The 21,412-nt window shown below is 40.3% G+C and overlaps 2 protein-coding genes across 3 annotated transcripts in view; one reads left to right on the top strand and one right to left on the bottom strand.

Moving 5' to 3' along the window:
* SNX20 (sorting nexin 20) overlaps positions 1-5,308 on the bottom strand; it is a 31,960-nt gene extending 26,652 nt beyond the window's left edge. Inside the window, exons 1-2 of the mRNA XM_063438791.1 lie at positions 5,193-5,308; positions 958-1,146 (exon numbers count right to left, since the gene is read on the bottom strand). Coding sequence (XP_063294861.1) covers positions 958-1,138 — 181 coding nt within the window. The 5' untranslated portion in view covers positions 1,139-1,146; positions 5,193-5,308. The remainder of the gene's footprint in view (positions 1-957; positions 1,147-5,192) is intronic.
* A 15,055-nt stretch (positions 5,309-20,363) lies between these two features.
* Positions 20,364-21,412, top strand: part of NOD2 (nucleotide binding oligomerization domain containing 2) — an 82,168-nt gene continuing 81,119 nt past the window's right edge. For both annotated transcript variants that reach the window (XM_063437986.1, XM_063437987.1), the window contains exon 1: positions 20,364-20,430. The gene's annotated coding sequence lies outside the window, so the exon portion shown is untranslated. The remainder of the gene's footprint in view (positions 20,431-21,412) is intronic.

Below are 21,412 nucleotides of genomic sequence, written 5' to 3'. Positions count from 1 at the left end.
CCAAGGCCTCCTCTCCTCACTCTGTTCAGGTTGAGGGCCAGGAGGAGTACGAAATCAACTCCATCATCGATTCTCGAATCTCCCGGGGGAAAATTCAATACCTGGTTGACTGGAAGGGATATGGTCCAGAAGAGAGGACCTGGGTACCACAGGAGGATGTCCATGCTCCTCGTCTTCGCAGGGCTTTTCATTCCCGCTTTCCATCTCGTCCCGGTTCCTTCCGCCCGGTGGGCGTTTCTGAGAGGGGGGGTACTGTCAGGGTACCTGTAGTCTCTACCCCTGAGACGGGTAGAGACTTAGACGTTTTTCCATCCAGACGGCATGATTCTCCCGTTCCTCGCGGTCCCCTCGCGCATGTAAACGCCGGCCGCGAGAGAACTATGCCTTTTTGTAACGTGACGCTCAATAGTCAACGTCATGACGCTATTCTAGCCCAACCTGTCAGTCAAATCCCGGACACGAATCAGGTCTCGGCGGAGGCGTGATTAGTCTCTAGAACCAGGGTATTTAAGGGAGCTCTCAGCATTTGCTCATTGCCCTGTCGTGGTTCTAGCCAGCCTAGTCACACAGTGCTCTTGTATTCTCTTGTCTTTTGGTTCTGACCCGGGTTTGTTATTACTTACCTGTCTTCTCTGTTATCCTTGACCCGGCTTGTCTCTCGCTTACCTGTCTTCTCGTTCCCTCGACCTCGGCTTGTCCCTGACCATTCTATACGTAGTTTTACGTTAAGTCCGCCCATTCTAAGGTCCGGTATACGTATCTGCTACTCTTTGTACTCTGCGTGTTGGATCCCTGTCCCGATCCTGACAATGGGTCAGGATTAAATTTTTTTATGAGGACTGTTATCTATTGGAACTCTTGGTTCTTTACAACTGCAATACAATATAAGTTATGCATGAAATAAAGAAATTTGGCTTGTACACTCTAGCAGACCCCTTCGGTTTAGTAGGATGTTACCTGGATCCTGTGCCCTCTCTGATGATTCTTCCGTTGAGCTGCACTGTTCGACTAATATCTGCTCATACTCAGTACTGCAGTTTATTTTGCCAGAATTCTGTGTTCTTGCCACTGAATGTGGTAAATCACTTTGCGCTGTTGGACTAGCACCCACACAGCTTCTGTCTTCATCATCTTCCATGCTTTGTCCTACAATAAGCAAGATTTGATGACTCAACTTTAAAATAAAAACATATCTTCACTTCCTGTTTTAGTCAATGGTTTCTGTGTACAATATTTTAGTGATACAAAACAAAAGACATTCCAAACTTGAAACTGTGCATGTACCACAAATCAGAACAAAATAATTTTATGTTATCCTTTAAAGTCTAAGTTTCAGAATTGAAAAAAAACATTTAGAAGTTAGATGTGTACAATTAAAACAATTCTGGGACGTTGTGCCACTATTTACATCCCAGCATACTGACAACGACTGTTCTAATCTAAGAAAAATGGCAGCAAAATTATAGCCACATATTTATAAAATATAAAGTGCATAAAAAGTAATTGAGCAGGCATTGAAGTCATTAAGTTGCATTTTTATCTTGTAATTATAATATGGTTAAAAAAGTGTCCTCATTAATGCATGAGACAAAAGTGAGAAAATATTACAGAAGCTGTCTTGATCTGCATTTTTCTATTAGAATACTATTTCCCCAAAACATGTATACTTAAAATGTATTTGTTTTTTTATGCCCTGATCAGGAAGGCACTTTGTCTTTAGACTCCAGTCGTTCCATGTCTTTATTTCTAAATATTTTGACCAAAAAACAAGGCTATCCCAGTGTGCACAAACTGGCTCCAGGAAAGTAAGGGAACCCCATGCCTTCCAACTGTCCCGCTTACGGCATACCGTTCCGCAAGCCCAATTTAGTTACCACTTTAGTTCCCTGGTGTTCCGCATTCATGGACACCAGGAAACTGTCACCGGGCAGCACAATGTAAGCGCATCCTGTGAAGCAGCAGCGCTTACTGCATGGTCCTGAAAGCTCGGGGTCGGCCAGGTGGAGGACTTATTTAGGAAGACCCACCCCCTTTCTAACCCATACCAAATTGCAGAGCCTGCATGTTGGGAAATATGGAATACTTCTGCTGAAATCGGCAAGGGGTTTCCTCTGCTGGCAGAGTTAAATTATTCCCCCCATGTACAGGTTGTATGGTGTTTTGGAAAGTTACAGTGTAAAATATAGGGCATGTAGCCACTTAGGCACAAACCCTGTCTAAAGTTAGTGCTCATATTTGTTTTTTGCATTTTTCACACAGAAACTGCACTTTTGCTGATGCTGTCATCATAATTATTTGTTTTATTTCTTTAAAACACTCATATTTGTCTCACAAGTCCAACAGTACCGCATGTACAGTTTTTATGGTGTTTTGGAAAGTTACAGGGTCAAATATATGGCTTACCCATTTTAGTCTTCATACCTGTAAATTTGACAAAGTTATTTTCTGGGCCTATGTCGCCTTTGAGAGAGTATGGCAGCCTGGGTAATAACATTTCTACCATTATGGCATACCATTTTAACAATCAGGAAACCCAGAGTATTACAAATGTTGTACCGTGAGATGTTTGGTCTAGCCACTTTATCACAAATGCCCCATTTGGTGGTCATATCTTGTTTGGTTTTACAACCTGGCTTAAATAGATTGTCATTTTCTTGTACCAGGTTCTACTTTTTTGTTTCACCAGCTAAGACCGTATACATTGATCAGTCAAATCTACTCCCCCCATATACTTGCTGTAGTCAGTACTACACAAAGTAATAGCAATCCGATCGGGAACAATCCGCATGTTTCGGTATATTTCGGTCTATGTAGTGTAAAAACTGTGGGAGGAGTTAGGGTGGCAAATTTGGCTATAATAATAATAATATGTGAGATAACATTAAGTGGTCTTGCTATGCAAGAACACTTAATAATATATATGTGAGATAACATTAAGTGGTCTTGCTATGCAAGAACACTTAATTATATATGTGAGATAACATTAAGTGGTCTTGCTATGCAAGAACACTTAACTAGAAAAGCTACAATTTCTGGGGAAATTGTGTGAAGTGTTTTTGCCTCCACCAATAGTCTACAACTGGAGTGGGCGGAGTAGCTGTTATCATTTATATAGCACATTTAATGGCAACGTTGTTGCACAGTTACATTAAAACATACATTTATAAAAACATTAGCAGGTGTACAAAAGGCCCTGTCTATGACATCACTTGCTGCTGCAGCCTGGCACAGGTCAGAGTATTTTGGTGGTTGCCATCTTCAAACGGTCGTATTTTAAAAACTATACATCCTACAGCGAAGAGCTTTATATTGTGAGAATCACAAGACCCAGACCTACATAGTATGTCTCTGCAGTATTACAAATGAAGGCACAGTCGCAGTTTAGAAATTGCCCTTCACGTTTGAGCTGGCTTGAGTGAAGTTTCAATGAATGTCAATGGAAGGCGTGAGTTGCAAACAAATGGTCATATTGTGAAAACTATCAGGACTATGGCTTAGCCGTGGACATTTCTAGTGGCAGCACGGATAGCTGAACATGTTGATATAAGATTTGTGTAGGTGGGCTTGAAAATGAGGGAGTGGTGGCAGTTTAGAAATCATGTCCTGATTTTTCAGCTTTTGCCAGCTCCCACTCTAGCTTTGAACATTTTGCCATTCATTCCTATGGGACCAATTTTGCCTTGAGAACGACGATATTCCGTGAACCATACGGCGAAACGTTCCACAAAGTAATAGCACACCAATCGGGAACAATCCGCACGTTTTGGTATATTTTTGTCTATGTAGTGTAAAAACTGTGGGAGGAGTTAGGGTGATAAATTTGGCTTTAATAAGAATAATAATATATATGTGAGATAACATTAAGTGGTCTTGCTATGCAAGAACACTTAATTACCAAGGAGTCAAGGTGGACAGGCTCATGTTTAGGATCACAGTCGATTATTGCATTTAATTTTACTGTTGATTATTTTGTTAAATATTTAATATTGGGGCTTTGGCGATGACCGTATTAAATACAGGTTAGATAATTATAGTGTGACTCTGTAGCACTATTATAAATTATATCATTGGATGTGTTATAGGTGACTTGGGGCCAACAATGAAATGGTGCCAAAATGTGGCATTTACGGTATGGGACTTCACAGTTTGGAAAAATAGTTTAATAAACTTAAAGGATACTTAAGGTTAATGACTACCTGCTTTAAATATGTTATGGAGTGTAACTCCCATGATTCGCAGTCAGGGAAGGTTGTCCGTCTTAAACATAAGCAACTCAAGAACAGATCTCCATAAACACAAGCATGTAAACCCTCATTATATACCCCTCTAGCCTTAGCCAAAGACTCATAACAATACCTCCCCCTAATGCACAGCCGCGTCGGCCAACTGCAGCATTGCTCAAAGACTGCTCAATATTTAAAACTCACTATTTTAAAGGTGATATTTGGAATGCATAGAAGTTATCAAAGGAATACTGTGAGATATTTAAGTGGGGCTTGGATTTATGACTCCCGATTTTAACGTGCTGTAGTCATAAATAACTAGAGAAGGTGAATAACAAACAGGGTAAATCCTCGCACTCGAAATTATGCAAGGAACAAAAGTTATTAGAATGCTTTAACAATGCATAGGATCATTTCTCAAAAATCTATACCACTGAGGCTTAATCATAGATAATATATTTGGAGCTGCCACTGTGAGCATGTATCAGAATTGAAACCCATCCAATCAGTGTTAGTTGCCACTGAGTGGTCTATCAGTAGGTCACCTTCTCCAAAATGACCATTGCACATTGTGGATAGTGGTTAAACCAGCAGATATTCTAAAAAGTAAAATGTAATTTTAACCCCAAATCACCCCTTAAGGACACATGACACGTGTGGCATGTCATGATTCCCTTTTATTCCAGAAGTTTGGTCCTTAAGGGGTTAAACTAACAGCAAAATATTAATGATAATATTACAGTGATTTTTTTTGTTGATTTTTTTTTTTTTTTTAAAGACCTGCAAAATGTTTAACACTGTGACAGATAACTAAATATGGATACAAAACAAGAAACATAATGCAGATCAAATACATAAAACTAAACAGGAAAAGTACACACACTTCTGTTAAATTACAAATTAAAAAATAAAAGTGGATCTGTAATACAAAAAGAGTGTGATGTAAGGATAATAATTTTGTAAACTCACCTGTGGAGTTATGAGATTAATGCCACACATGTATCATCATTGTAATTTAACTGTGACGTCCATTTTTCTCTCAAAACAAGGCCTTGTCTCGTATTTCTCCAGTGCAGCAAAGGTCTGCCCGCACAAAAGAAAAAGAGGAAGAGACCGGTTTAGTTTCCTCTAATTTAAATATGGGTGTTGCTTTACAGCCTTGGGCAATAGTCAAAGATAAGAAATATTAACCTGTAAAAATCCCCTTTCTTATTCTTAGAGCTGTTGCCTTCTTCACATTCAGTTTGTTATGGGAAGAGCTGCATTTTTATCCAACTGTAAAGAACCTTAAATTTGTATATAGAAGACAAATTTGTAATTGGGTGTTTTCCAGTGAAGAAGTGTTATAAAACATAGAATTTATTTAACCCATTCAGGACTAATAACGTGTCATAGTTATCACTATAGCAAAGGATTGATCGAACCGTGGTACTAAAGGGGTACGTTTCCTGTATGAATATAATGTAACATAAGAGCTATTAATTAAAGTGCAAATTGTTGATTAATTTTAAATAAATTTAAAATTTAAGACAAAAGAAGCCAATCTTTTTTTCAGTTCTGCTCTTTTAGCTTTAAATCTGAAATTCACTTTGAATTTGTAAAATGTATCAATTTAGTGAATACCTTTGAAAGTGTTAAACCTATAGCTTTCCTGAAACAAGTCTTTAAGTTTGTATTCCATTTATTGTACGGGCAGGGCTATACACTAAGAGAGGGAGGCAGGGACGCAGTCAAGCTCAGTAGAAAGAGGCTGAATGTATCTGCATGTTTGTGTGTGTCAGTGTTTGTGGATCTTGTGCATGCGTGTTATTGTGTCAGTGTTTGTGTGAAATCTGTTTTTGTGTGTTATGTCAGGATGTGTAGTATGTGCCATTGATAATATATACTATTTTTTTTTTTAAATCCAATAAAGTACATAATCAGTGTGCCACTTTAATATTAAAGAGCAGCAGCCGGATAAAGTGAAGCATCAATGCTCAAATCAAAATGAATACCAAGACAATGATGTGCAGCAAATATATACTTTTTTACAATGAAAAGGAAACGTGTAAACAAGCAGATATTTGTTGCACACCATGCTGCCAATACAGCTCTGATCCGTTAAAGTATGGATTCCACATGACCTCTTAATGTGTCCTGTGGTATCTGGCACCAAGACAGCAGATTCTTTAAGGTGCAAAGTGTTGCTTCCATGGATTGTATTTTTTCCAGCACATCCCATATATGCTTAACCGGACCGGAGATCTGTGGAATTTGGAGGCCAAGGCAACACCTGTCATATTTCTCAAACAATTCCTGAACAATTTTTGCATTGTGGCAGGGTGCATTATCCTGCTGAAAGAGGCCACTGCCACCAGGGAACACCAATGCCATGAAGAGGTGTACATAGTCTGCAACAATAACTAGGTAGGTGGTATGTGCCAAAGTAACATCTCCCTGAATGACAGGACCCAAGGTTTCCCACCTGAACATTGCACAGAGCATAACACTGCCTCCCCTGGTCTGCCCTGTTCCCATAGTGCATGTGATTCATCAGGCAACCTTCTTACATTGCTCAATGGTCCAGTTCAGAAAGTGCTTTTGGCGGTGGACAGGAGTCAACGTAGGCACTCTGAGCAGCAAATTGTGATGCACTGTGTAATCCGACAACTTAATGTTGTGGTTGATCAGTGTATATATAATAAAACCAAGATGGCTGCACTCACCTGAACATGCATACATTATAGGGTGCTGCTGGGGTCAGGTTATACAGCATACGAAATCCAGCGCACTCACTCATTCACTAAACCAAAATGTCAAGTCTCACAGAATGTAATAGATTTATTTAAAAACACCTAATCTAGGCAAAAAATAATGGGGGTTCAGTTACAGTATATGATCATACATTGTATAAGTGTGTCACAACATCAATGTACCCCATTCTTGGCAGGTCCTACTAAAGCTGCCTAATGCCTATAGATATCTACAAATACACTGTCACACATGTATACACCAACCCAGTCAGTCACACAGAGGAAGTGATGTCTAATTACTTGTCTAGTTTATCAGTAGTCCAGTCAGCCTCCTACTTGATGGTAGTGTCATGGTTATACAGGGGGACCCAACATATACAAACCCTAATCTGCTAAAAGAAATATACCACATATTACTGAGTGTTAGCCTGGCCGGATTTAATATATAGAATAGTCAGAGAGATAGCCAGGGTCAAGAGTGGGAGAAAACAGGAAAATCAATAAACAAGCCAAAATGGCAGAAACACAGAGTAGAGAAAGGGTTAAACAAGCATTCTTGGGTATACAGGAATCACAATAGGGCAACGTGCTCCAGGAAACCGTGGCTTAATATAGACAGGACACTTAAACCATTGGCTAGTGTCACTTTGGAAGCCTCGAGACCCAAATTCGACTTAACGCCAAATTCGGGTCCTTTTTTGAGTTTTTGTGCCCACTAAATCAGTGCCCAGTCGCTGTACTCTGACTGTAAACAAATAGACGATCACGACTAGTGTGCAGCGTCTGTCCTTCTGTCAGATTGGGGAGAAAGAGCTCTGGAACAGGTAAGCGTGACAGGTAGAAAGCTGCAGGAAGTCAGTGCTCTCCCTGCTCATCCAGAGTCTGTGTGTGAATACGATCAGCAAGTGGAAGGGATCACTTTCCATCTGCCAAATAACAGCCTCTCACAAGGAAACAAAATGACTTGTTGGAGGAGCAGGGACATTACCGAGTGGCACACACTGTATAACAGCAGCCGCAGCTCGAGAGTCAATCATAGGAGGCTGACTGGACTGCAGAAAACATACACATTTGAGTACTTTGCAAATAATGCTTTAAGCTTTTCCCTATCCCTAAATTTAATCCTTCACAAAACCCAAATAAACCCTTTTATTTAGTTCCAAATTAAAGCACTCTAAGCCTAAACGTGAAACTAACTTTACCTTAATCTTAGGTTTAACTCCTCATAAATACTAAACCCTCCATGTATCTCGATGCTAAATTTAACCAAACTCTAACTCTAAACTCAATAATCCTATACACCCCCTATACCCAGATACTAAATGTAATCACACTACAAACCCAGAATGCAGTTATCAGATATGGATGTATGTTTTTTTTTTCACATAAATGTATTAACCTCACTTTTTCTGCATTTTTTTTTTTTTTTGCAGGGTGATCACATGGCTTTCCCTTGTGGTAAACAGAGCGCACATTCTGTTTCTTGTGGTATTTTGACCCAAGCTAGTTTTATGACCATTCTTCATTCGGTACTCCTTGATATTGGCTTATTTAAACTCTGGGAGTTCAAGGTTTCTATTACATACAATCAGTCAAGAAATCCTAGGCGTTTATTCACACCGTAGGGTATTTTTCATCCCAAAACCAATAAAACCAATAAAAATAAATGTGCCAATGGAGGTCAGATGATATTTTAGACAACAGATAAACTCAAGTTGGCTAGTGGTATTTAAAATGTGCATGTCCAGGCACCATAACTACATTAAGTCACTGACGTGGTATTATTAATATTACTGATTATTAACTGTATATTGTGTAACATGCTGAAATCTGGAAAGTGTGTCCTGTCCCTGCCTAGAAGGGGAGCAGCAAATGTCATTGTGTCTTCTCTTTTGCACGTATTAACGAGAAACACCAGGAATAGTTCAGGGTGATTGTTTGTTAATACTGCTGCCATCTTGTGTTAAAATTGTGCAAGTGTTCAGACCATTCCATACTAAAATAAGCAGTTAATATGAACAAATTATATTTTCAGGGATACTATACTCCACCATACAGAACTTATGTTAAATGTATAGAAAACAGCACAGAGCTAATACTGATCCTTATAGTGGTTAGGCTAATACAAGAATACAGGAGAAACAAGCTAAGGTCAGGATTATAGCAATATGGAGAAAGGAGAGATTTAGCCAAGGTTATGGCAATAGAGATACACAGTCATATAAAACAAGCCAAGGTCAATGCCAGAAGTCAGAAAATAACAGAAAAACGCGCTAATCCAGAACCAATATGGAAACCACAACAGGGCAATGGTTTTTGCACAAAAGCACTATTTGAACAGTTAGGCACACTTGAATTGGTTCACATCATCCCTGATATAAATAAAAAATTTGAGGTAGCAGGTATGGCGTGGATCGAGATGATGCGTAATTGACGCAACATGCACAACCTTCCTGAAGAAGGGCATGCCACAAGTAGGCTTTGTGATGCCGCTCGAGGAGAGGGGAAGTGCAGCAGCCTCCCAATCGGCGCAGACAGTTCTCACAGGAACATGGTGCGGCCTGGCCGATCAGGTAGATCCGGCCACAGATATGCATAACTGCTGAAAAACCCTTTTATGAAAGTATTGCATAAAAATGTATTTTCACACATTCCTAGACTAAATAGCACCCATGGTAAATAGTATAATTTGCATTCCCCCACCCCATCCAAATTACATTTTATGGAATCTTTTTGTATGTCAACATCATTTTACTATATATAATGCAGACAACGAAGTCTTATAATAATTTTAAAAAGCAAAGGGCAGATTAAGTGGGAGGCTGTAATTTGAGTTTTGATGCCAATCCATTTTATACAAGCAAGGGCTTTTCGAAATGTTGGTCTTTTAGCTTAGTAGATGGCTCAATAATCCTTGTGGGCTCTGATAGATACACCAAGATTAAGAAACAAGGTTTTTGCAGAATCTAAGTTTCCCGGTGAGTGTTGTGGTGATTGGATGAAGAGAAAATCATCCATACAAGCGTACCACCGTTGGGCATCTATATACGTTTAATAGTAGCTAACTAAAAGTTTCTGCAAATGTTTCAAAAAGCTTAGGGCTACTTTTGGCCCCCAAAGATGAGTCTAGTAGCAAGCAAAGTAATACATGTTTTACACCATGTAGATGCCATGATGTACCAGTAGGAGTTTAAAGGCATTGGTAATGTCTGTCTTTCTTAACTAGGCCCCCTTTAACTCAACTTGAAACCATTGGAGAAACCTAAAACCTGGAATTCAATCAGTGGGTGAGAGGCAAACAGCTGGCTTAGGAAGTCAACCTAATCTCAGTTAGTCATTGACGTGGGAAAAGTCTGTTAGGGCACATATTCTTGGAATGTGCCCTAAAACAAATGGAGAGGATCCGTAGTAACCTGCATACACTAAACGCACAGACTGCTTTGTTAAAATTATTTCCCTAGGTAGGTACATAATGGGGCACCATAATTTGTCTTTAAGTTTATTCTGTTCAGGTTCACTGGCATTAGAAGGCCCTCCCTTACCTCTCTAAATATAGCAAACTCTTTCCCTTGTTCCTGTCTGCTGCTGGCTCTGACCCTGATCTGCCTGCTTGGCACCACTTATGATGTCCAGGGTATTCCAGTCCTTCCTTGGGACACTTCTATGTGGTTCTTCCTCCTTCTTACACGTGCCGTTCTTTTATTATTATTGTCTAGCTTCTGTTGTACTTTGGACATCATATTTTCCCCAGTGGGATTTATTGCACATTATGACAGGCTAGGATCACAGAATATGTTGTTATCAACCTTTACATGCTATATTATATTGGACTGGCGCGTATGTGGACTGTTCTAGGCAATACTTTGCTTGTATTTCCATGTTCTATATTTTTTCCTTTTTTGCAAATAAAATTCCTTTAGTGTGCAGTGGAATGTACTGCTAAGGAGTGTGCAGACATTAGGGGTCATTTGGGAATAAGTCTTTCTATAGGAGTTTTATTAAGTCCAGCACCAAAGATGTGTATGTTAAATGTTATCCATATGATATGCATCTAATAACTGGCAAACATATTCCATGAAAACCTAGCTGCGGCAATCTGTTCGTTTGACTCTATCTTTATGTCAATGCTCTACCCATGAATATACATTTTCATCTAGGCCCATTATATTTCTCTGTCACTGACTGTAAAACTATTAAAGGATGCACCTGAGAACCTTACCACGGTATAGTTAGTTATGCCACAAGCTTGGAAAATGAGTGACTGTAATCACATAACATGTATTTATTTATATTGACATAGACAAGTATAGACAGTGGCTTATTGACTAGGTATCAATTAGTGAACCTAAATTTCTATATACCTTAGTGCAAAAACTCAGATATAGTCCCACGTGTACATATGCATAGCCATATACACGTGTATACTGTAAATACATAAGCCTTGTGAAAAAAATGAGATTCCGATCTACAAACAGCCTTCAAAATAACCACTTAGTAAGGAATAGTGACCCCTTGTATACATAAAAGAGTGACAAAATGTTTAAAGACTTTAGTTAAATGCATTGGAATATTTAAGCAATACTTCCAACTTGCAGGGTGGCCATCAGGTTGTCACGGGCCCGGCGGTCCTGGGGGGCCCGGACTGCTTTGGCAGTCCTGGGCCCCACATTGCCTCTCTGCACATATATATAGCGATGATTGCTATATATATGTGCAGCCGTGGGCCCCCGGCTCCCTGTATTTGCAGAGGGGGTTCAGCAGACTGCAGCTGTACTTTACAGTATTTCCCTCTCTCTAACTCCCGCGAGACCCGCGGCCATCAGAGCGTTGTCACGGGTTACCATGGCAATGCTCCACGCTCGCGGGAGTTGGAGAGAGGAAAGAGCTGTAACATACAGCTGCAGTCTGCTGGGCCCCCTCTGCAAATACAGGGAGCCGGGGGGTGCCCACCATGCCACCGGACCACCAGGGATGGAATCTCCCCCCCTCCCTGGACCAGGTAAAAAGCAGGGAGGGGGGGAGTAACGTTCATTACATTACATGCATACACTAGTAAACACACACACTCTGCATTCACTACACTGACACACACTCTGCATTCACTGCACTAACACACACACTCTGCATTCACTACACTGACACACACACTGCATTCACTGCACTAACACACACACACTGCATTCACTGCACTATCACACACACTGCATTCACTACACGGGCACACACTATGCATTCACTACACTGACACACTGCATTCACTACACTAACACACACTCTGCATTCATTACACTAACACACACTCTGCATTCATTACACTAACACACACACACTGCATTCACTGCACTAACACACACTCTGCATTCACTACACTGACACACACTCTGCATTCACTACACTGACACACACTCTGCATTCACTACACTAACACACACACTGCATTCACTGCACTAGCACACACACTGCAATCACTGCACTAACACACATTCTGCATTCACTACACTGACACACACTCTGCATTCACTACATTTCTGGTGCCGGCCCTGCTTCCAAGCAAGCTTCTGCAAATATTGGTGTACATGAAAATGTATTGGAATGTTTAGCCCAAACATAATAAGCCTTAGGCTAAATAAAATAATAAAAATAAAACACAGCATAACAGGGAGGGACAAATCTATACTTGGGGACATATTACCAGAATAGTCAACTATTTCTTGACCATCAAGCCCTAGGAGAAATGTTATCAGCCCTGCCAAAGCATTTCCCCTTTCTCTATGTCCAGCTCTAATATGCTTTTATTAATCAGATCATGAGACAAAATATTTTAATATATAAATATTAATTTGATTTAAAAAATGGTTTGTCGGCCAAAACATTGATCTTTTTCATGCTAAGTTGAATACACTTTATTTCCTTAATCAAATCCATTGCGTGCTCTTGTTGTTACTTTGTTGTATGTTTTTCACTGGGAAGGACCTTAATTCTTTTTGACAATATTTTGATCTATGAGGGAAGAGTGCCAGAAACTTCAACATCGTTTATATTAAGAGAGAGAGAGAGAGAGAGAGAGAGAGAGAGAGAGAGAGAGGGAGAGAGAGAGAGAGAGAGAGAGATAATACATTGCTGAACACAAATACACACACCAGTCAAGCCATAAGACTTGCTTTTCACACAGAAATCTCACTTTAACAGTGCTCTCACTACTGCAAGGGATTCTGGGCATATGTATGCAAATTAGGCAATTTTTGCCTCATAATACCACTTTATGCTGCTGTATACAACAGCTGTAAAACAAAACTCAGGAAGTTAACTGTCAATTTGTCCAGTTGACTTGCAAACCTCCATGCTGCTTCCATGCTTGCTGAGCTGGGCTTTGTCACCCTGAGGAGATCCTAGAGCAGCATGGGGAACACACAACACATTACCCAACATGCCCACAGGAGGAAAGGTAGGCATGAAGGCAGACAGGGCATGCCTGCCTTCACCTGCATGTTGAACCCACATGGAATGGCTGCCTGCAGGGGCTGGTGGGTGAGGAGAGAGTGCAGTGTAAGCTGGCAGCTGGGGGGAGGGTTTGGCGCATCCCCCACTACCAGGACGCCGAAATCCATGTGGCGTCTGGTGGGTGAGCGCAGCGCACCAGCCTCTCCCGGTGTGCTGTGACAATAGGTCTATAGCACACAAGGCTGGACTGGGGGAAAAATTTGTCCAGGTCATTTTTGAATCACAGCGGGCCCCTTAGAAGGGGGTGGGCCAGAGAGGAGGAGGGGAGGGGGTTGTCATCACCCCCTCTCAAAGTGAGCATGCTGGTTCAATGCGCAGAGCCCTGCTGAGCTGTTGCATGAAAAAAGCCCTGTATTTGTTCTATGCAGCAAATTTATTAACATGCTTGCGCTGTATTTGCTTGTGACATGTCTCCGGTGTCTCCATAAGTGAAATACCAGAGGACAAAAGTGTAAGGAAAGCTTATTGCACACGTGTTTAGAGCCTGCTTGTGGGATTAAGTGTGTAGAGCTACTTCATTGTGGTGTGGTGGTTTGTGTAAATGTCAGTTTCAGTTGTTTCGTGTTGTGTTTGGGGTGTAGTAAGTATGGCTAGGGGCTGTAGAGAGTGTGAGTATAGGTGATGTAGCGAGTGTGTGCATAGGGGCTGTAGTGTATGTGTGTATAGATGATGTAGTGTGTGTAGGGGTTGTAAAGTGTGTGTTTAGGGAACGTAGTGTGTGTTTGCTTACATGGGATCTAGTGTGTTCATAGGGAATCCAGAGTGTGTATGTCATTAATGTAGTGTGTGTAGGTGGTGCATTGTGTGCCTATAGGGGATCTATTGTGCGTGCGGAGAACCCAGTGTGTATGTGTGTGTGTATATAGAGAATTCCGAGTGTGTACATGTGTAGAGGATCCATAGTTATGTACAGGATCTAGGGTGTGTGTATCAGGGATGTAGTGTGTGTGTCTAGAATGTAATGTGTGTAGGGGTGCACTGTATGTGTGTGTAGGCGTGCACTGTGTAAGGGGTGCAGGGTGTAGTGTGTGAGGAGTGCGTGTGTGGGGGGTGCACTGTGTGTATGAGTGGTGCAGGATGTGTGTTGTGAGGGGTGCTCTGTGGTGTTTGGGGTGCTCTGTGTGTTTGGGGTGCTCTGTGATGTTTGGGGTGTAGTGTGTGTGAGGGGTGCTGTGTGGTGTTTGATGTGCTCTGTATGTTTGGGGTGCTCTGTGGTGTTTAGGGTGCAGTGTTTGTGTGTTAGAGGTGTAATGTGATTGGGGTGTAATGTGATTGGGGTGTAGTGTGATGTGATTGGGGTGTAGTGTGTGCATGTGAGGGGTGCAGTGTGGTGTTTGGGGTGCTGTGTGGTATTTGGGGTGTAGTGTGTGTGTGAGAGAGGTGCAGTGTGGTGTTTGGAGTGTAGTGTGATGTTTGGTGTGCTGTGGGGGTAAAAATAAAAAATATGTATGTGTATATAAAATATATACACATCCAGAGTGTGTATGTCATTAATGTAGTATGTGTAGGTGGTGCATTGTGTGCCTATAGGGGATCTATTGTGTGTGTGGAGAACCCAGTGTGTGTGTGTGTGTGTGTATATAGAGAGAATTCAGAGTGTGTAGATGTGTAGAGGATGCATAGTTATGTACAGGATCTAGGGTGTGAGTATAAGGGATGTAGGGAGTGTGTCTGTGTTTGGGGAGCTGTGTGGTGTTTGGGGTGCAGTGTGTGTTTGAAGGGTGCACTGTGTGTGTGTGTGTGTGTGTGTGAGAGAGGGGTGCTGTGTGTGTGTTGTGAGGGGTGCTCTGTGGTGTTTGAGGTGCTCTGTGTGTTTGGGGTGCTCTGTGGTGTTTGGGGTGTAGTGTGTGTGAGGGGTGCTTTGTGGTGTTTGAGGTGCTCTGTGGTGTTTGAGGTGCTCTGTGGTGTTTGAGGTGCTCTGTGGTGATTAGGGTGCAGTGTGTGTTAAGGGTGTAGTGTGATGTGAGGGGTGTAGTGTGATGTGAGGGGTGTAGTGTTTGTGTGTGTGAGGAGTGGAGTGTGATGTTTGGGTTGTAGTGTGTGCATGTGAGGGGTGCAGTGTGGTGTTTGGGGTGGAGTGTGGGTGTGTGAGGGGTGCAGTGTGTTGTTTGGGGTGTAGTGTGGTGTTTGGGGTGCTGTGGGGGTAAAAATAAAAGATATGTATGTGTATATATATATATATATTATTATGTTTATGTCCCCCCTCCCTTCTTACCTTTGAATGGGAGGGGGGACCTTGCTGCCAGCCCTGGTGGTCCATTGTTAAATCCACCCCTTAGTTTCTGGGGTAGAGTTCACTCTCGCGATATCGGAGCATTGCCATAGTAACAGCAGCAACGCTCCGACATCGCAAGAGGAACCGGCGGAGCTGCAGGATAGAGCTCCCCCGGGTCCTCTCTCCCTCCCTCAGCAACCTCCCCACCAGCCCATGAAGGCACACAGCAGAGCCGGCGCATTTGAGGCGGCCCACCGGGCATTTGCCCGGAATGCCTGATGGCCAATCCGGGCCTGATGGCAGACAAGGCCAAACTGTGGCTCTATAGATGGTTCAAGTGCTGGGACAGCAGGGAACACCGAACCAGGGGGAGCAGGATCCAGCTGACTGTCAGATGGGGTGCACACTGCCCAGCGCTCCCCTCCTGTCATTCCTTGTAGCATGGCTGAACTGCAGTAGAGAAGCTTGTTTCCCTCTTCCCAGTCTGACAGGAAGTGTGCACAGTGAGAGCACCAAACTGCTTCCTGACAGACTGGGTGTAGGTAAACAAGTGCCTCTACTGCGGTCCACAGCTCGGCCACACCACACAGGGGAAGTAAGCTGGCACATGTGAGGAGAGGGGTAGAGGAGAAAATGAGACACATGGGTGGACTGGGGGAATGACACACATGCGTGGACTGGGTGAATGAGACACATGCGTGGACTAGGGGGAATGAGACACATGCGTGGACTAGGGGGAATGAAACACATGCGTGGACTAGGGGGAATGAGACACATGCGTGGACTAGGGGGAATAAGACACATGCGTGGACTGGGGGAATGAGACACAACTTAAATGGAGTCCAAAAGAAATGGGATTATTTAAAAGCTGCACTACTGAAGGCAACAGAAAATTGCATTAGGCTTGTCAGTAAAAGCAAAAAATTCAAGAAACCACTGTGGTACTCCGCAGATGTGGCCAAAATAGTAAAAAACTAAAAGTTAGCATTTAGTAATTATAAAAAAAACCAGAGTGAGGAAGACCGAATGACCTATAAGATTAGGCAGAAAGAGGCTAAGCAAGTTATAAGAGCTTCCAAATCACACACAGAAGAGAAAATAGCACAGTCAGTAAAAAAGGGGGACAAAACTTTTTTTAGATACATAAATGAGAAAAGAAAAGTAAAACAAGGATTAGTTAGATTAAAAACAAAAGAAGGAAGGTATGTAGATGAGGATAAAGGTCTAGCTGACTGCCTCAATGAATATTTTTGTTCGGTATTTACAGCTGAAAATGAAGGAAAGGGACCTCCGTTAAAAAAAGGATAAATGAGTCATTTATTACACGTGCGTTTACAGAGGAAGAGGTTCTATTTCAACTGTCAAAAGTAAAGACAAATAAGTCAATGGGACCTGATGGAATACACCCAAAGCTATTAAAAGAACTTAGTGGTGTACTAGCAAAACCATTAACAGATTTATTTAACCAATCATTGTTAACAGGAGTAGTCCCAGAAGATTGGAAGTTAGCGAATGTTGTGCCCATTCACAAGAAAGGTAATAGGGAGGAGTCGGGCAACTATAGGCCAGTAAGCCTTACTTCAGTAGTGGGGAAAGTGATGGAAACCATGTTAAAGGATAGGATTGTTGAACATCTAAAAACACATGGATTTCAAGATCAGAGACAACATGGGTTTACTTCAGGGAGATCATGCCAAACTAATCTTATTGATTTTTTTGGTTGGGTAACTAAAATTATAGATCAGGGTGGTGCAGTAGACATTGCTTACCTAGATTTCAGTAAGGCTTTTGACACTGTTGCACATAGAAGGCTTATCAATAAACTGCAATCTTTGAGTTTGGATTCCAATATTGTTGAATGGGTAAGGCAGTGGCTGAGTGACAGGCAACAGAGGGTTGTAGTCAATGGAGTATATTCGAAGCTTGGGCTTGTCACCAGTGGGGTATCTCAGGGATCTGTACTTGGACCCATTCTCTTTAATATTTTTATTAGTGATATTGCAGAAGGTCTTGATGGTAAGGTGTGTCTTTTTGCGGATGATACTAAGATATGTAACAGGGTTGATGTTCCAGGAGGGATAAGCCAAATGGCAAATGATTTAGGTAAGCTAGAACAATGGTCAGAGTTGTGGCAACTGACATTTAATGTGGATAAGTGCAAGATAATGCATCTTGGATGTAAAAACCCAAGGGCAGAGTACAGAATATTTGATAGAGTCCTAACCTCAACATCTGAGGAAAGGGATTTAGGGGTGATTATTTCTGAGGACTTAACCTCCCTGGCGGTATTCCCGAGCGTGACTCGGGGTTAATTTTCGCTGCCAGAAGCGGTAACCCCGAGTCACGCTCGGGGTAGATAATATGTACTTACCTCCGCCGCGATCCGCTTCGGGAGGACTGCCTCACAGCCCAGGCAGCCCTCCCACGGCAAATCAGGCCCCCGGGGGCCATGTGATCGCTCTCAAAGAGCGATCACATGGCCCTCTATAGCTGGCTGTGGATCTGACAGTCCCCCTGCTGGTGGGAAGTATAAAAAAATAAATAAAAGACAAGTGTAAAAATAAATTAAATATATTTTTATATATATATAATATGTATATATATTATATAATAATATATATACATATTATATATATGTAACGTCATACAAAGTGTATTTTAATATTAATATAAGTATATATATTAATATTAAAATACACTTAGAATGACGTTACATATATATAATATGTATATATATTATATATATAATAGATGTACATATATATATATATATATATATATATTATATATAAATACGTATAATTAAAATAATAAATAAATAAAATAATAAAATAAATAAATAAAATATTGAAACAAAATTTAATATAAATTATATATGCATATGTAATTTCATTCTAACTGTATTTTGTTATTAATATATATATATCGGTAACAAAATACACTTAGAATGACATTCTATATATATCTATATATATATAAAATACAAATAACCGCAAATATATATATAGATAAATACATATAATTACATAAAAGATTACATTAGTATACACGTAGAATTTAAATACCTATAAATGCATATATATTAAAATTCTACATGTATATTTAAATAATCTTTTAACGTAATTATGTGATTTGATTAATTAAAATTTGATTGACATGCCTGACATGGGGGCGGAACTGGGCGGGTAATTCAAATGCAAAAAAATGGTACCGCTTTTGGTACAAAATTCCTGACATAATCATACCGCCAGGGAGGTTAAAGGTAGGCAGACAATGTAATAGAGCAGCAGGAAATGCTAGCAGAATGCTTGGTTGTATAGGGAGAGGTATTAGCAGTAGAAAGAGGGAAGTGCTCATGCCATTGTACAGAACACTGGTGAGACCTCACTTGGAGTACTGTACACAGTACTGGAGACCATATCTTCAGAAGGATATTGATACTTTGGAGAGAGTTCAAAGAAGGGCTACTAAACTGGTTCATGGATTTCAGGATAAAACTTACCAGGAAAGGTTAAAGGATCTTAACATGTATAGCTTGGTGGAAAGACGAGACAGGGGGGATATGATAGAAACATTTAAATACATAAAGGGAATCAACACAGTAAAGGAGGAGACTATATTTAAAAGAAGAAAAATTACCACAACAAGAGGACGTAGCCTTAAATTAGAGGGACAAAGGTTTAAAAATAATATCAGGAAGTATTACTTTACTGAGAGGGTAGTGGATGCATGGAATAGCCTTCCATCTGAAATGGTAGAGGTTAACACAGTAAAGGAGTTTAAGCATGCGTGGGATAGGCATAAGGCTATCCTAACTATAGGATAAGGCCAGGGACTAATGAAAGTATTTAGAAAATTGGGCAGACTAGATGGGCCGAATGGTTCTTATCTGCCGTCACATTCTATGTTTCTATGGAGTTTTAGTGACCTACAGTGCGCAATATATACAAAACACTATGCAAAGAGTGATGTTTGTAATATAAAGCATTCAAGTCTAATATGTGAATTGGATTCCAAAATCACTTATGTGATATCAATGTCTATTAATATACTGTTTGTATCTTTTGTAAAAATGAAATAATAATCATAATCGTAATATAAAAACACTATGCAAAGTAACATTTCACACACCTAGATGTTAAGAGAAGGGGGGAGATAAAAACAGAAGAGAGAGAAAAAAAAACCACAAAGCATAAATAAACTGCAAAATCATTGTTTAAACATAACTCTATGGTGTTTTTTTTTTCATTATTCAAATTATAAACACTAAATACAATACAAAATAATTGAACAAGGAAAAACTAAAACAAAATTTCTGAATTTCCTGAAAGAAGCAAACAGCGTTCTTATTAAACACCACATATTTTAAATACATTGGGAAAATAACCAAAAACAGAACTTTGCCCTGGATGGCTTCTGTCACTACAATCTGTACTCTCCAGATATTGTGTAGTTTAACTAATGTTTTTTTTTTCAGCTTGAGCATGTTGTAAGTTGAGATCCTGAAAGACTGTATTGACATAGTTAACCAGCCCCTAGGAAAATGCACATTTCTTTTTCAGTATGTAACGTTATATGGGAGTTGTCCATTCTTCCCCATGAGTGAGATAGGCGTCTACTTCATACTCTGCCCTCCCCCTTCTAAACAAGCCTCTTCAAATAGCTACTGTTCCTCTAAAATACTCAGTTCTGAGTTCCTGCTGCAGGACTAGTGAAGGACAAGAGGTGTCTGCCAACTGATTAAGTAGTTGAGCTGTTTGTAAGTAAAACATTGTGTCCATTGTCTTGTCTGTTGAGTGAAAAAGAGGGATTTATTCACAAAATACTGAATTGTAATGAATTGAAAATAGAATTGCAGATTTTAGACTAAAATAAGCAAAGATATGACTATAACTGAGTTGTAGAATTGTTTTCAGCAATCTTCTCTTTTTGACTTAATTTTGCATTTGGTTTTAATTTTGCTACCAGTTGGTGTTTAGTCAATTAACTGCAACATATTAACTACAATATATCCTGCTTGGTGAGATTCCAAGCCTATTGATGTGACACACACTCCTTCACACACAAAAAAATGTGTTTTGCATTGTGGCAGTAATATTGGCAGAATTGAATACCTTCCTTGATCGGACAGATATATTTGGAAAGCAAGTGACTTTCTTGGTGCGAGGCCCAAACCCATTTTCACTATATTTCTTTGCCCAGAAATTGAAATCAATTGATAACAAAATATGGCATTTGTATACAATGTTAATATTATTGTACTTGCAGGATTTGCATTGTCCTTGGCAACAATATTTTTACTCTAAAGTTAAATAAATGCTAAAATAATAATTATAAGGTTTTGTCACATGTAATACAATAATGCTGTAAACAAAACTTTTTTAGCATAGAGTACGTATATTCCCCAACCCTGTACAATTTAGGCATTGCAACAACAAAAAAAGAACAAAACCCCAACCGTTTAAAGGAGCACACTAAGCATCATAACCCCAAGTGTACTATAGTTGTTATGGTGCCACATCCCAATGGTATATTGTCAAACCATCTGTTTTTCCTCTGGTTCAAGGTGGTATGATAGACTAGAAGTTCATACCAATGCATTATCATATCAATTTGTACCAAATTTGGAATATTATTCATAGTCAGTGAGTATCAATCTGTAGTGGTCACGGTTTTACAATGTTATTATTGAAAGTGCTTTGTCTTATCAAACGCCTTTTTTAGATTGTAAACTCGTGAGC

The sequence above is a fragment of the Pelobates fuscus genome, chromosome 12 (genome assembly GCF_036172605.1).
Source record: "Pelobates fuscus isolate aPelFus1 chromosome 12, aPelFus1.pri, whole genome shotgun sequence".
Classification (NCBI taxonomy): Eukaryota; Metazoa; Chordata; class Amphibia; order Anura; family Pelobatidae; genus Pelobates; species Pelobates fuscus.
The sequence above is the reverse complement of the archived record's forward strand: the minus strand, read 5'-3'. Positions and strand labels throughout refer to the sequence as shown.